General features: G+C 39.3%; 1 protein-coding gene across 17 annotated transcripts in view; it reads right to left on the bottom strand.

The window, feature by feature from the left end:
• Csnk1g1 (casein kinase 1, gamma 1) overlaps window positions 1–14,543 on the bottom strand; it is a 136,048-nt gene that overhangs the window by 14,672 nt on the left and 106,833 nt on the right. For 13 of the 17 annotated variants that reach the window (XM_017313273.2, XM_030244228.1, XM_011242704.2 and 10 more), the window contains one exon: window positions 10,432–10,542. The exons of 3 other annotated variants lie outside the window; for them this stretch is intronic. In XM_017313273.2, the coding sequence (XP_017168762.1) occupies window positions 10,432–10,542 (111 nt within the window). Of the gene's footprint in view, window positions 1–10,431; window positions 13,583–14,543 lie in introns of all 17 variants that reach the window. One more of the 17 variants, XR_003947839.1, reaches the window with a different exon arrangement.

The following is a 14,543-nucleotide window of genomic DNA, read 5'->3' as shown; positions in this document are numbered from 1 at the left end:
TTTTCTAATTTGTAAAATGGGGTAACAGTAATGCTTATCCTGCTGGTGTTACCATGCAAGCTAAGCCACAGTAAGTGTTCAGTCCAGAGCCACAAGACATACTAATGGTTCAAAAATGTTCTCCTCATACTCTTTTTTGCCTCGAGCTGGGGTGGAGGTGGTGGTGGTGGTGATTACTAGTAGCTACTCTTCCAAGATTTCTTAAATTATCCTAAAAAGGAAAGTGGAAGGAAATGTCCACCACTTTGGGGGCAGTCTGAGTGAATGCTACCTACTGTTTTTGAGACAAGGATCTTATACTGTGGACCTGGCCTGGTACCCACTACATAGCCTAAGCTATTTAAACTTAGGGACTATATACATTTCTCACACTGCTCCTAACTCAGTCTCCATAGAGCTAGGTTATCACAGGTCTAGAACATCATGCCTGACGTTTTTCTCATTAATAAGAAGTGATTGAGAAAGTTATAATCATGATATTTGGTTAATGGGGGAAAAAAAAGAAGCCTACATAAAATTTGGACTTACCTGAGGAAGACCCAAATTTCTGCTAGTGATTAAATTTAGTATCTCTGATTAGTGGACAGCCTAACCTTATGGATAGTATACAACACAGTATTTTCCCTCTTCTGAAAACAGGTTTCTTCTAAATCTAGTCACAATTTCAAAAGTAGGACAAATCCAGAATTGTATAAAACAGCTGCTGTGGATTCTTCAAAAGGGACCATATTAAAAAGACCTTAAAAAGAAAATCCCTGATTAAAAGGGATTAAAGGGATGGAGAGATGACTCAGCAGTAAGATCATTTGCAGAGGATCTAGGTTCCGTTCCTAGTGCCTATAGTGAACCCACAGTTATTCATAACTCCAGTTCCAGGGCATCTGAGAGCACCAGGCATACATGTGGTGCTCTTACAATCATGCAGGGGGAAAAAGAGACTAAGGAATCAGGCAAGGTGATAAACACCTAAAATTACTAGGACTCAGGAGGCTAAAACAGGAGGATCACCATGAGTTGGAGGGTAGCCTGGGTTATACAGTGAGATGTGGGTTAGCATAGGCCACAGACTAAGATTGACAAAACAACCAAAATAAAAAAAGAAGACAGAGAGAGATTAAAGGATTGAAAGAGATGGAAGAGGCAGAACAACCAATGGAACGCAGGAATCTCGGTTAGATTCAGAATACTATAAAATTTTAAGGACAGCTGGAGTTTGGGTTGTTAGGTATTATGAGATTATTTTCTTAGAGAAGGCAAGGGTGTCATTGCTTACATGAAAGAATATCTTTGTTCTGAGGAGATGTAGTTGAAACATACGGAGCTAAAATATACTGTTTTGACTTTCAAAAGGTCTGGAAAGCAAATATGCAGACATGCACACATACATGCAAGCACACATACATGCAAGCACACATACATGCAAGCACACAAAATTAAAGTAAATGTGGCAGAACCTTAACAAATTTTAATCTAGGTTAAAGATATTCTGGACTTTTCTGTAGATTTGAAAATTTCAAAATAGAAGTTGGATAAAGCCCAGCAAATGAAAAAGGCAGAGGTTAACTTGATTGAGAACTACATCCTGTGACTGCCTCAGCTCTGCTGTGATTCCAGTAGACATATTTTCTAGCATAGATTACTGTTAACATTGGTAACTGGCTCATCCTATGAAACCAGCCATTTTAAAATATTTGCTTGTAGGGAATGGAGAGATGGCTCAGCAGTTAATAACACTGGCTGCTCTTGCAGAGGTCCTGAATTCAATTCCCAGCAACCACATGGTAGCTCACAACCATCTGTAATGGGATCTGATGCCCTCTTCTGGTGTGTCTGAAGGCTTTAAAAAATGTTTATTTAATTTATTTCTGTAACACTGGGGAGTAAACCAAAGGTTGTGTGTATTCTAGGAAGCACTGTAACTGAATCACTGATTCTTAATGAACTGGATAAAATGTCATGTAAGATGTCTTGGCTAGAAGCCAGGTGAAGTGGTGTGAACCTATAATGCCAGCATTCAGGTGTCTGAGGCAGGAGGATTTGAAGTGTGTAGCCAGCGTGAGCTGAAGAGGGATTCAAAGTTATCCTAGCATATCTATCTATCTATCTATCTATCTATCTATCTATCTATCTATCTATCTATCTCTCCAACATGAAAGAACTAGGAAGAGTCACTACTGAGAATTATCTGTGACGTTGGGTTATGGCATTTGCTAACAGCACTTCATGTCTTATACTTCTCTTCCCCATGAATTGCTTCTGGTCCTTCAAGCAATGTCCTTGGGCATTCTAAGTTACTTTATAGTTAGTATTTATATCTGTACCAGAAAGCACATGATTGCAAATAAACCAGGCACATACATACAGATCCACCTGCCTCTGCCTACTTAGTGCCACTATGCCTGGCCTCAATTTATTAATATTTTAAATAATATCAGTTATATTTTTTCTGATAAAATTTTAGTATAATCTTTACTAAAAAATAAGACTTCCATATTACATACATGAACATATTAGCTTTAGCCACATCATTTTTCTGGTTATACAAAACCATGTAAGATTATCTTTGAGGAAGACAAAGAAAATGTAACATATATATACATATACATATATATACACACACACACATACATACACACATACATGTGAATATAAAGACACATACTCAATATATGTATACACACATATATATTCATACACACACACGTGCACACACATACACACACATATATATTATTGGTAATATCTCTTGTAGAAATCTCACAAATTTGAATAATTCCCATTTTTCAAAATGTCACTGAGGGGGGTTAGAGAGATGTCTCAGTGGTTAAGACTGCTCTTCCAGAGGTCCTGAGTTCAATTCCCAGCAGCTACATGTTGGCTCACAACCATTTGTAATGGGATCTGATGCCCTCTTCTGGTGTGTCTGAAAACAGTTACAGTGTACTCACATAAAAATAAATAAATAAATTCTAAAAAAAAAAAAAAGTCACCGAGGAAAGATAATGTGTACCAAAGTGGTTAATGCTTCAGCTACAAACTCTTTTTAAATATGATTTATTTATTTTGATTTTATGTATATCGGTGTCCTGCCTGCTTGTATGTATGTGATGTTACAGTTTTGAGTTGCCATGTCAGTGCTGATAATTGAACCTGGGTCTTTTGAGCCAATGCTCTTAACCTCTGAGCCAACTCTCCAGCACTCTCAGCTGTTAATTCTTTTTTTTTTTTTTTTTTTTTTGTTTTTCGAGACAGGGTTTCTCTGTGTAGCCCTGGCTGTCCTGGATCTCACTCTGTAGACCAAGCTGGCCTCAAACTCAGAAATCCATCTGCCTCTGCCTCCCAAGTGCTGGGATTAAAGGCGTGTGCCACCACGCCTGGCTCAGCTGTTAATTCTTAAGTCACACTGTCTTTAGTTGGTTGTAGAGATTCTAAAAATTCTCAATATAGTTTAATTTGAACAACTTAAAAGTAATCTTTTGGAAGAAGAAAAGTGTTTTGTCTTCTGGAACTTAGGCCTGTAGAGGCAGAAGATCTGTGGAAATAGTAGAAAGATGGGAACCAGGGTGTTCTGCTCATTAAGTTGGTTAGAACCAGAATGTTCAAACTTAAAGAAGACAAATGTTCTTCATCTTGGCAATTTGCCCTCAAAGAGAGATGAGAGAAGATGGTGCAGATTATACAGATTAAATACAACATGACTTCACCAAGCACCTCTGCAGAGTTAAATAATGCAGACATCACTAGTGCATCTCAGCAATCCCAGCACTCAAGGCTGAGGTCAGATGACTGCAACCTGAAGGCCGTGTGGGATACACAGAGAGTTTCTGCTTTGGTGATCAGGGGGAAGAGGAAAACCAAGGCAGGAATAATGGTGAATGCCTTTAATCCTAGCACTTGGGAGGTAGATGTTGTGGATAGGCAGTTCTCTGTGAGTTCCAGGACAATTTGGTCTACATAGTGAGATCAGAACAGCCAGAGCTACATAGTGAAATCCTGTCTGCAAAACAAAAATTAAAAAAAAAAAAAAAAAAAAAAAGAACAATAGAACAAACAAAATACACAGACGTCTGTTGTACTAGAAAGCATAGTCTTGGACTGGAGAGATGGCTCAGCTGTTAAGAGCACTGACTGCACTTCCAGAGGTCCTGAGTTCAATTCCCAGCAACCACATGGTGGGTGGTTCACAACTATCTATAATGGGATCTGATGCCATCTGCTGGTGTGTCTGAAGACAGCGACAATGTACATAAAATAAATAAATTAAAAAAAAAAAAAAAAAAGCAAGCAAGCATAGTCTTGGCCAAATGTGGTAGTATATGTCTGTTATTGCAATATTCAAGATGTGGAGGCAGAGCCGGGCATGGTGGCATATACCTTTAATCCCAGCACTCAGGAGGCAGAGGCAGGGGGTTTTCTGAGTTCGAGGCCAGCCTACTCTACAGAGTAAGTTCCAGGACAGCCAGGGCCATACAGAGAAACCTGTCTCAAAATCAAAACAAAAACAAAAACAAACAAACAAAAAAAGATGTGGAGGCAGGAAAATTAGGAGGTCAAAGATAGCCTTGGCTGCATAGTAAGGCCAGCTAGGACTATATAAAGTTCTGTTTCAAAACCCCAAAAGGTTATCTGGAGGGAGGGCTCAGCAGTTAAGAGCACTTACTGCTACTCCTATGAACCCAAGTTCAGTCCCCAGCACCCACCCATATCAAGTAGTTCACAGCTGCATTTAACTCTAATTCCGGGGATTCTGTGCTCTTTTCTGTCCTCTTTGGGCACCCTAATACGTGATATATATACATACAGACACAGAATTTCTAAAACATAATTTTAAACAAGTGAAAAACAAAATAATTTTATATACTAACTTAATTATTATATATTTATGGCAAATCATTAATTCTACCTCAAGTCTTATTTATTTGCTCATTCATGCATTATTTATTGCATTACTAGTGATGGGACCCAGAATAATGCGCATGCTAGACAAGCAGGATACACTGAGCTAGGTCTAGATTTGCATCATTTTGGTGACACAGCTCCCCAAACTCCTGACTGTAAGTTTCTGAACTGGCAACAGGTATCACCCAAGGAATCGCCTAACTTTTCATTATATTGGCGAGACTCTGCTTCTTTGTTGGGTTGGATGTCTTGATCCCTAGAACCAATATATGCTTCTTTTTTATTTTCACACATCTTGATAACATACATCCTGTGTAGATTCATAAGAAAAGGTACATAAAGTATAGAAAGTTTAAGCTACTTAAAACAAAACAAAACAAACCAGGGTCATGGAAACTGTCTCTAAAAAGTCCACACTCAGGGGCTGGAAAGATGGCTCAGTGGTTAAGAGCACTGGCTGCTCTTCCTGAGGTCCTGAGTTCAATTCCCAGCAACCACATGGTGGCTCACAACCATCTACAAATGGGATCCAATGCCCTCTTCTGTTGTGTCTGAAGATAGGAACAGTATACTCATATAAATAAAATAAATAAATCTTAAAAAAAAATCGCCCACACACATCCACTCAGTTGCCTTACTTTCCTTCTAAGTACTTCATCTCTTAAAAAATATTGTATGTGTGTACTTTCTATGAGGGTAAGACCCTCCATATAAGTGTAAATTTGAAGACAACTTTCAGGAGTCAGTCCTCTCCTTCTGAGAACAAGTCACCAAGCCTTGGTGGTCCCTTTAACTGCTAAGCTATCTTGCTGTCCCCAAGAATTCTGAGTTTTAAAAATGATCTTTTTGCTATTCACATATGACTGGCAGTTTGGCTAAGTAAAGAATTCTAGGTTAGAAGTAATTGCTCAGATTTTTGGAGATATTTTTCACCGATTTCTGGCTTCTAGTCTTATTCAGAAATCTGAACCTACAACATTAATTCCTGATTCTTTCTTTGTGACTTTCTGGAAGCTTGAAGTCAACTTTATTTTGTTGTTAGTGTTCTAGTCTCATGAGAGTGAGCCCTGGTGTGGTTCTATCATCCATTACTCTGGTACTCTGTGGCCTCTATGATCTGTAAACAGATCTTTGAGTCTGGGAAATACTTTTGCAAATCATTCCCTTTCTTTGCGCTCTCTGGAACTAATATACTTAGACATGATCTTAAATGTTTCTTAACTTTTCTTCAATTATTTCTTATATTTCTTTTTGCTCTACTTTCTTAATTTTATATCCAATCTGACTGGGTTTTAAATTGTGTGTTTTAATCAATCCCTCCTCCTCCTCCCTTCCCTGTCTCTCAGTCTCCCTGGTTTTTTAAGACATGGTTTCTCTGTGTACCCGTAGCTGTTCTGGATCTTGCTCTATAAACCAGGCTGGGCTTGAACTCACAGAGATCCAACTGGCTGCTGTCTCCTAAGTGCTGGGATTAAAGGTGTAAGCTAACCCCCACCCCTGCATTTGTTTTAATTTCTAAGAGCTTTGTTTCTAAAATTTTTATTTTATTTATTTATGTATATGGTTACTACTTCACCTGTATATACATCTGTGGACTATGTATGTTTAGTTCAAGGAGATCAGAAGAGGTCATCAGAGCCTCTTGAACTGGAGATACAAACAACTGTGAGTTGTCATGTTGGTGATGGGATTTGAACCTAGATCCTCCAGGGTAGCAGGAATTTCTCTTAACTACCAAGTTACGTCTCCAGCTCTAATCTCTTTTTCTGTAAAATATTGTTCCTTCCCCCATCTCTGGGACAGGGTTTCTCTGTGTAGCTTTGGCTGTCCTGGAACTCGTTCTATAGACCAGGCTGGCCTCAAACTCAGAGATCCACCTGCTCAGCCTTCAAGTGCTGGGATTAAAGGTGTGCGCCACCACTGCCAGGCAAAAACTGTTCCTTTGAAAAGACTTCTGCTGTAGTTTGCTTTGGTTCCTCTCTTTTTAAAGTTTTCCTCAGGTGCCTGATAACCCTTGATTATCTGCTCCTATTAGAAGTAGTGGATGTAGAAGTCTCCATCTATCCTTGAGGATTAACAGACAATTAATGATTGTTATGGGAAGAGACACTTCTTTCAGTGTTGTAGGCAACAGTAAATTGCCCATGCTCCTGTAAATAGTTGTAATTAAACTCACCGCATGCGTGCACACAGACACACACACACACACACACACACAATCCCGAAGAGTAGGAGCACTAGAGTAGTTGCAAATAAAGGGTCTGCAGAGTAAGAGAAAAAGAGAAGGTTATGGGTAGTGAATACATTATATAATATATAAAAACAAAGATTTATGTTTTAAAATATATATGTGAGTCTGTCCAGTCTAGGTATGCCAGTTAATTTTTTTGTCAACTTGACACAAGCAAAGGGTCATCTGGGAAGAGACCCTTAATTTGATTGACTGTGTGGGAAGGCCCAGGCCACGATGGCGGGTCATCCTGGGTTGTATAAAAAAGCAGACTGAGCAAGTCAGACAGTACACAAGGTTTCTTCATGGTCTCTGCTTTAGTTCCTGCCTCCCTCAGAGACTAAATGAAAGAGAAATAAATCCTTTCTTTTCTCCCCACAAGGTTTAAGTCATGGTGTTTATCAAAGAAAGCAACTAGGACAATGGGTATGTGTATCTGAGTGCAGGTATCCAGAGAGACCAGAAAGTGTGAAATCCCCTGCAGTTCACGTTAGCTGCCTGATATTTTGGAAACTGAATGAACTTAGGTCCTGTGCAAGAGTAGTATACAGTTTTAACTGCTGAGCCATCTCTTCAAGGCCTTAAAAACTTTTAAACAAGAGGGTGCATATCAATTGACACTGTGAGACTAGGTGGGTCTTGACAATTTGGGATTATACTTCAAGATGATCTGGCTGCCACTGCACTAGGGAGAATAATGGTGTTAGTCCCCTTCAATTTTCTTTCTGGATGGTTGTATTTTCTAGAGTGTGTGTGTGTGTGTATTTACCTCCTGCCTAGCTATTTGCTTTCTACAACAATACATGGAAAAAACAGTCAGTCAGTCAGTCAGTCAGTCAGGAGACCACACACCCACTCTTCCTTGTTAAGCATTACACCTTGCCTCCAAGGGCACTTCACATCTATTAGTCTAGAAACCCACTTTAAACAAAAACAAATAAACACCTTCTTCCTTAATTTATTTTTATAGCAGAAATCCTGGTTTCATTTTGAATATAGTAAGTAAAATATCAAGAACTTCCAGAAATGAACTCATGTAACTCCCTTGGGATTCCTCCGGGGCACCGACTGGTACGTAAGCAGCTAACACGGCGGGCATTCCCTGGGTTCTGAGGAGGGAAGTACATCCACTTTTCTACATCGAGAAATCTTTGTACTTCTGGAGAATTCATTTTATGTTGTTACTGTTTTATTGATTTCTCTTTGATTTGATGTTATTTTGTCATGCTTTTCTATCAGCAAAATTACACTTTGTTCTGAAACAAAACTAACATTTTTTCCCTTGTATTTCTTTCTTTAAAAAAAAGTTTTATGTGCATCAGCATTTTGCTTGCATGTCTGTCTGTGCACCACACGTGCACCCAGTGCCTATGGAAGCAGAAGAGGTGTTAGATTCTAAAAGCAGACTTACAGATGGTTGTGAGTTGCCATGTGGGTGCTGGAAACCAAATCTAGGTAATTTGCAAAAGCAATAAGTACTCCTAACTGCTGAGTACTCTCTCCAGCTCTGCAGTACTAGCCACTCAGTATTTCTGATGTGAAGCATCGTAGTTAAACGATACATTAGCCACCTGTTTGTCACACAATGCCACGTCTTCAATTATCCAAGACTGTCTCAGGTCTTGCCTGATGCGGCCCCTGAAACAAGGTGAGGCTTGTTGGGAGGGCAGGGGTAGGTGTGAGCAAACAGAATCAGATGCGATGGACTGACTCCCACGGCCCCTCTTCAAATAAAGATTTGATCTCTGGTGAAGAAGCAACATATAGCATCTCTGCCTTCTTAAGACTTTCAACCAATCTTTTCAGATGTTGTTTGCTTAATTTATTTATTTTTATCTTATGTGCATTGGTGTTTACCCACATGTAAGTCTGCATGAGGGCATCAGATCCCCTGGAACTGGAGTTACAGACAGTTGTGAGCTACCTACCATGTAGGTGCTGGGAACTGATCCTGGTTCTCTGGAAGAGCAGCCAGTGCTCCTAACTCTGAGCTATCTCTCCAGCCCCTCGATCGATCTTTTTTTTTAGCATATGTCCTACTTTTACTCTTCAACTTAAAAGCCAATTTTTGAGGCTTCTGGGAAATGCCAGGGTAAACAGACTAAGATTCAATTTTTAAATTTTATGCTAATTATTATTTAATCTGCCTTTCAACTTCCAATGTTTTGTTGCTATTACTGTTTTCTTCACCTTTCTATGGACTTCTACCTCTAAACAATTATTTTATCTTTCTTTTCTTTTCTTTTCCTTCCTTTCCTTTCCTTTCCTTTTCCTTTTCCTTTCCCTTCCCCTTCTTCCCCTTTCCTTTCCCTTTTCCCCTTTTTTCCCTTTTCCCTTTCCCTTTCCTTTCCTTTTTTGAGACAAGGTCTCTCTATGTAGCCTTGGCTGGCTTGGAACACAATGTTTAGAGCAGGCTGGCCTTGGAGCTGCCTGGCCATCATGCTCCTTTACCACTGCTTCAGAAGAGATAAAAGCAAGTCTGTGTCTATTCATCATTTTACCTTCATGTTTCTATGAAGTACTTTATAGGGCTAAAAGTGTCTTAACTTCCTATGAATAAAAACTTTCAGTGAGTCATTTCTTTAAAAAAGCATATTCCAGAAGATCAGGCCTATTAAGATTTATTTACACACAGGAAGTTCATTTCTATGGCTCTACTAGTAGGTAATCAGTATGAGAAAAATATTCAGTTGAATTTTTCTGGTTATGACTTTAAAAGTTACACATAAGAAAACTGAAGAGACAGAAGATGTTCCTGGAACTACACAGAGAAGAAAAATTCAGGCGAGCCCAAATAAAAACAGAAATAATTTCCAAAACCAAATTTATTCCAGAGAGGGGAAAAAAAAAAACAGTTCAATTCCTTGGGTATCAACTCAGGAAATCCCTGCAATCAATACTCCCAGGCTGTGAGGTGTTAACTAATCTATCATCATCAGATGAGCTACACATGCATACTCTAGTACTAGAAGGCTCCAATTTTAAGTTTCAGGACTTTATGATTCAGATACTAGCACACTTTTACCTTGATGGTATTTTGCAGATCATGAGTAGACCAAGATTGTAGGGCAGGTTAACTCAATACAGAAACCACACAGATGCTTTTATGTCAATGACAAAAAAAGGAATTATCTCAAAAAATGATTTTTACTGAAGTCTATGTAGAGAGAAAATCAGCAGAGATAATCAGTTAAACAGAAGCAACTCACCCCTGCGTAAACATCCATCTGAAAGGACCCAAACTGCAAGAGCAAGCCAACATTCTACTAGCCAGGCTAAGAAGGCCAGGGAAGACAGAGTACCTGTACTGAACCCCCATGGCGGTCTGCGGCCAAGTGAGACGTCAGGTATGAGGTATTGGTCTGCCGGCTGGGCTGGATTTCCCACTCTCCTCGGCGCTCTGATGATGTAGTCTGCTTAGGCATTAGGAAGCATGACAGCGAGATATGGAAGGAAAGGTAAAGCAACAGAAAGCAACAACAAAACCGAGTACATTAGTGTTCCTGCAGGCCTTCTGTTTGGAACCTGACATTAACAACTGCTGCAGAGCACCTAGAAATAATACCATGGCTGCATTCATTTCCACTAACCAACCAACACATCAGTTGAAAGAAAACCTGTACTGACCAAGAGTAGAGAGGGAGCCAACCAAAAACTGGGAATCACCTTTCAGCTTCCACATTAGTGTGATTTCAGCAGCCACTACGCAGATCAAATTCAGAAAAGTTAAAAGATATTGAGCAACAGTCATACTTATAATTTCATTGATTAAATAACTGAGCAGATAAAAGTCTTCCTATGAGGAACCAAGATGATGCCATTTTCTTAAATAGGTAGGTAGCTTTCTACTCTCAAGGTTAATGTCCATGAGACATGTTTTTTCTTATTTTGCTGTTCCTTCTCCTCTTCTTCCATTTTTGAGACCCTGATTGGTATGAAATTCATAACAATTCTTCTATTTCAGCACACTAAGTGCTGAGATTTAGGCGTAAAACACCATAGCTGACTAACAAGAGATTCACTAAGATGAACAGTGGCTGGAATATGCTTTCATATCTAAATAAACGAGAAAAGTAGTTTTCTTTAATTTTAAAAAATATTTTACTTATTAAAAGTATTTGTAGATTTGTTTTATATGTATGAGTGTTGTGCTTACAGGTATGTATGTGTACCATGTGCCTATGAAGACCAGAAGAAGGTGTTAGATATGCTGGAACTGGGGTCACAAACGGTGGTAAGTCACTGTGTGGGGCCTGAATACTGAATCTAGGCCTCTGGAAGAGCAGTCAGTGATATTCACCACTGAGCCATCTCTCCAGCCCCCAAAATATCTTTTTAAAGGAGACTGACACGTTAAGAACAAGCAAGCACACAAAGACAGAATAAAGCTTTTGATTCCTTGGGCCAATAGTATTTAATTTGGAATTAGAAACAATTTACTAACTGACATGACTGATGTGAATTACTTTCTTATGGAAAGCAAAAGGCAGATATTTATTCAGCAAAAATAGGGTCTCTAAAAAATTAAAACTCTTGATACTGTTTCTATTTTTGCTGCCATTCAGGCTGTCCTCATGTCTTCTTTACCACTTTGTTGTTTAAGCTCTCATGCTAGTCTGCTATCACTTATGTGTGACTTTTTGTTCTCAAGAGTCTAGGTCCCTTCTGCCCTGTGCCAGATGGCTGAGGTACTACCACCATGTCTCACAGCTGTGTAATAGCCCTAAAGGTTTAAAAAATGAAAATGAGTAGTTTAAGAGGAAGTAATGAAGGATTAGTAATTAAAAATTTAATTGCTGCTAATATCAGTAACAGCAGGGGTTGGAATAGAGTATCATTCCTCTACATGAACACTAGGTAAGGAACTTATAAATCCCGTAAATGCTGGTAAATATAAATGTGTATTCTATAGCTTAAGGCTCCATATTGACTATTTCCCTCTAAGGATTTCATTGATAAGAACTGTTTAAAGTTCATTAGTAAGTGCCCTAACAGACATTTCCTATAAAGCTATAATTTACTCACCATTATTAACAGACTCTGAAGTCACATGGATAGGTAGTAACAGTACTGTAAAAGATTCTGGTCTGATTTGCTGTTACTTCCTTTGGAGGATGAAGAGGTTCAATAAGGAGATAGCTGTATTAACTTGCTTACTGTGTAACTTCTATAAGTGGGGTTTGGGTTTCATGCTGACAGCATCACAGAGAGTTGAAACTATTATAAATATCCCTTCCCTGAGGGGTTAAGTTGCTTAGGTTGATCTTGAACTGTCATACCATCATCCCACCAGTGACCTGTGTAGCTGGGATTAGAGTATACACTACTTTGATGCTTCCCATCCAACCGTTTCTGTTGATAGATATTCAGATGTTAAGTTTTCCAAAATAAGACTGTGGTAGGCCAGGCAGTGGTGGCACACGCCTTTAATCCCAGCACTTTGGAGGCAGAGGCAGGGGGATTTCTGAGTTTGAAGGCAGCCTGGTCTACAGAGTGAGAGAGTGAGTTCCAGGACAGCCAGGGCTATAGAGAAAAACTCTATCTTGGGGGAAAAAAAAAAAAAAGGCTGGGGTATCTAGCAAAATTTTACCATGTTATAAACCCAGTGACATTATCTGATGCCTAGACAATTGAATGTTTTTTTTTTTTTTAACATTAGAAGATACACAATTAGTTTAGTAAAGTTTAAATAGAGTATTCAAGTTCTTACACTATTATGTAGAATTAGGTCTCATTATATAACTCCAGGCTGGCCTCAAACTCATGAATGCTCCTGCTTCAGGTGTGTGTATGCCACAACAGTGCCCAGCTTCCCAAGACTTAAATACTTTACAGTATCTCAGAGCACTTGCAGAGAACCTGAAATCAGTTCCCAACACCCACATGGTAGCTTACAATTGTCAGTAACTCCAGTTCCAGGGAATCTAATGCCCTCCTCTGACCTCAGTCAGCACCAGGCACATACAAAGCACAAAGACAAACATACTAGAAATAAAAAATAAAAAAAGCAAGAGAAGGAGCTCACAAAGACCTGCCCCTATTTAAGGATCTATAGGCAGTTACTAGTTGCTAGGAGAGGAACATTTTTTTTTAGCCCTGTAGTTATTGGTAAATTGCCCATTCCTCAGTAAGCAACCCCAGTTAAACTCAATGGTCACCAAAGACAAAAGAAGATAGGCAGTTGGAGAGGTGACTTAGCAGTAAAGAGCACTGCTGCTCCTCCAGAGGCCCCAAGGGTTCAGCACTCACTCCAGAGAGCTCACAATTGCCTATAACTCCAGTTCACAGAGAACTAATAATGCCCTCTTCTCCAGCATCTGCACATACATGGTGTGTGTGTATGTATCATGTATGTGTGTGTACATATACATTATATCACACACACACACACACACACACACATAAAGTAAGTAAATTTTTGAAAAAGCAGTGTGAAAGTAAAAGAGAAACTAGCTGAGAAGAGGAAAGGATCAGTGGGAGAGCGGAGGGGAAGGAAATGAATGATAAATATGAACAAAACACATCCTAACACATGAAAAGGTCACAATGAAACCAATCATCATGTATAACTAATCTATGACAATAAAACATTTAAAAAGTCCATTTACTGGCCAGTTAGCATTCTTTAGGGTTTTATGATATATACACAAAACAATTACTTCTCCCATAAATGATGGTTTTGTTCTTGTTTTGTTTTGGTGTGTGCATGTGTAAACATTTATGTACACATGTACTGTGGCCAGAGGTCAACCTTGGTGTTGTTCCCCAGTGACCCCCACATACATTCATTCATTCATTCCAGGAAAAGGTCTCTCAGTGGCCTGGAACTCATCATGTAAGATAGGCTGGCTGTTTAGTGAGCCCTAGGGAACTGCTTGTCTCAATCTTCATATTTCTGGGATTACAGCTGTATGCCTGCCACCATGCCCAGCTTTTCTGTTCTGTTGTTTTAGGAACCTGACTTGGGTCCTTTGGAAGTGCAACAGAGCTCCTAATTCCTGAGTCACCTCTCCTCATTACCAATCTGCTTTCCCCCATAGGTGCTGTATGCTCTTCAATATGTACTGGGGATACTCCTCAGGTCCTCAGACTTGCAGGGCAAACACTCTACTAACTGGGCTATCACTCCATTCCACAAAAGTTGGTTTTGCTTTTGTTTTAAGTCACATAAAAATGAAAAGAAAAAAAAAAAAAAAAGAGGGCTTGCACTAAGAATGTAACTCACTAGTAGCACACTTGTTCACTTGTTCTCAGTTTGATCTCCAGAACAAAAAGTAAATAAAAAAATAATTTAAAACAGAAGAGAGGGGCTAGAGAGATGGTTCGGCAGTTAAGAACACTGACTGCTCTTCCAGAGGCCCTGAGTTCAATTCCCAGCACCCACATGGTGGCTCACAACCATCTGTCATAGGAT

The sequence above is a fragment of the Mus musculus genome, chromosome 9 (assembly GCF_000001635.26).
Source record: "Mus musculus strain C57BL/6J chromosome 9, GRCm38.p6 C57BL/6J".
Classification (NCBI taxonomy): domain Eukaryota; kingdom Metazoa; phylum Chordata; class Mammalia; order Rodentia; family Muridae; genus Mus; species Mus musculus.
Note: the sequence above shows the minus strand (reverse complement) of the source record. Positions and strands in the feature narration are given on the sequence as shown.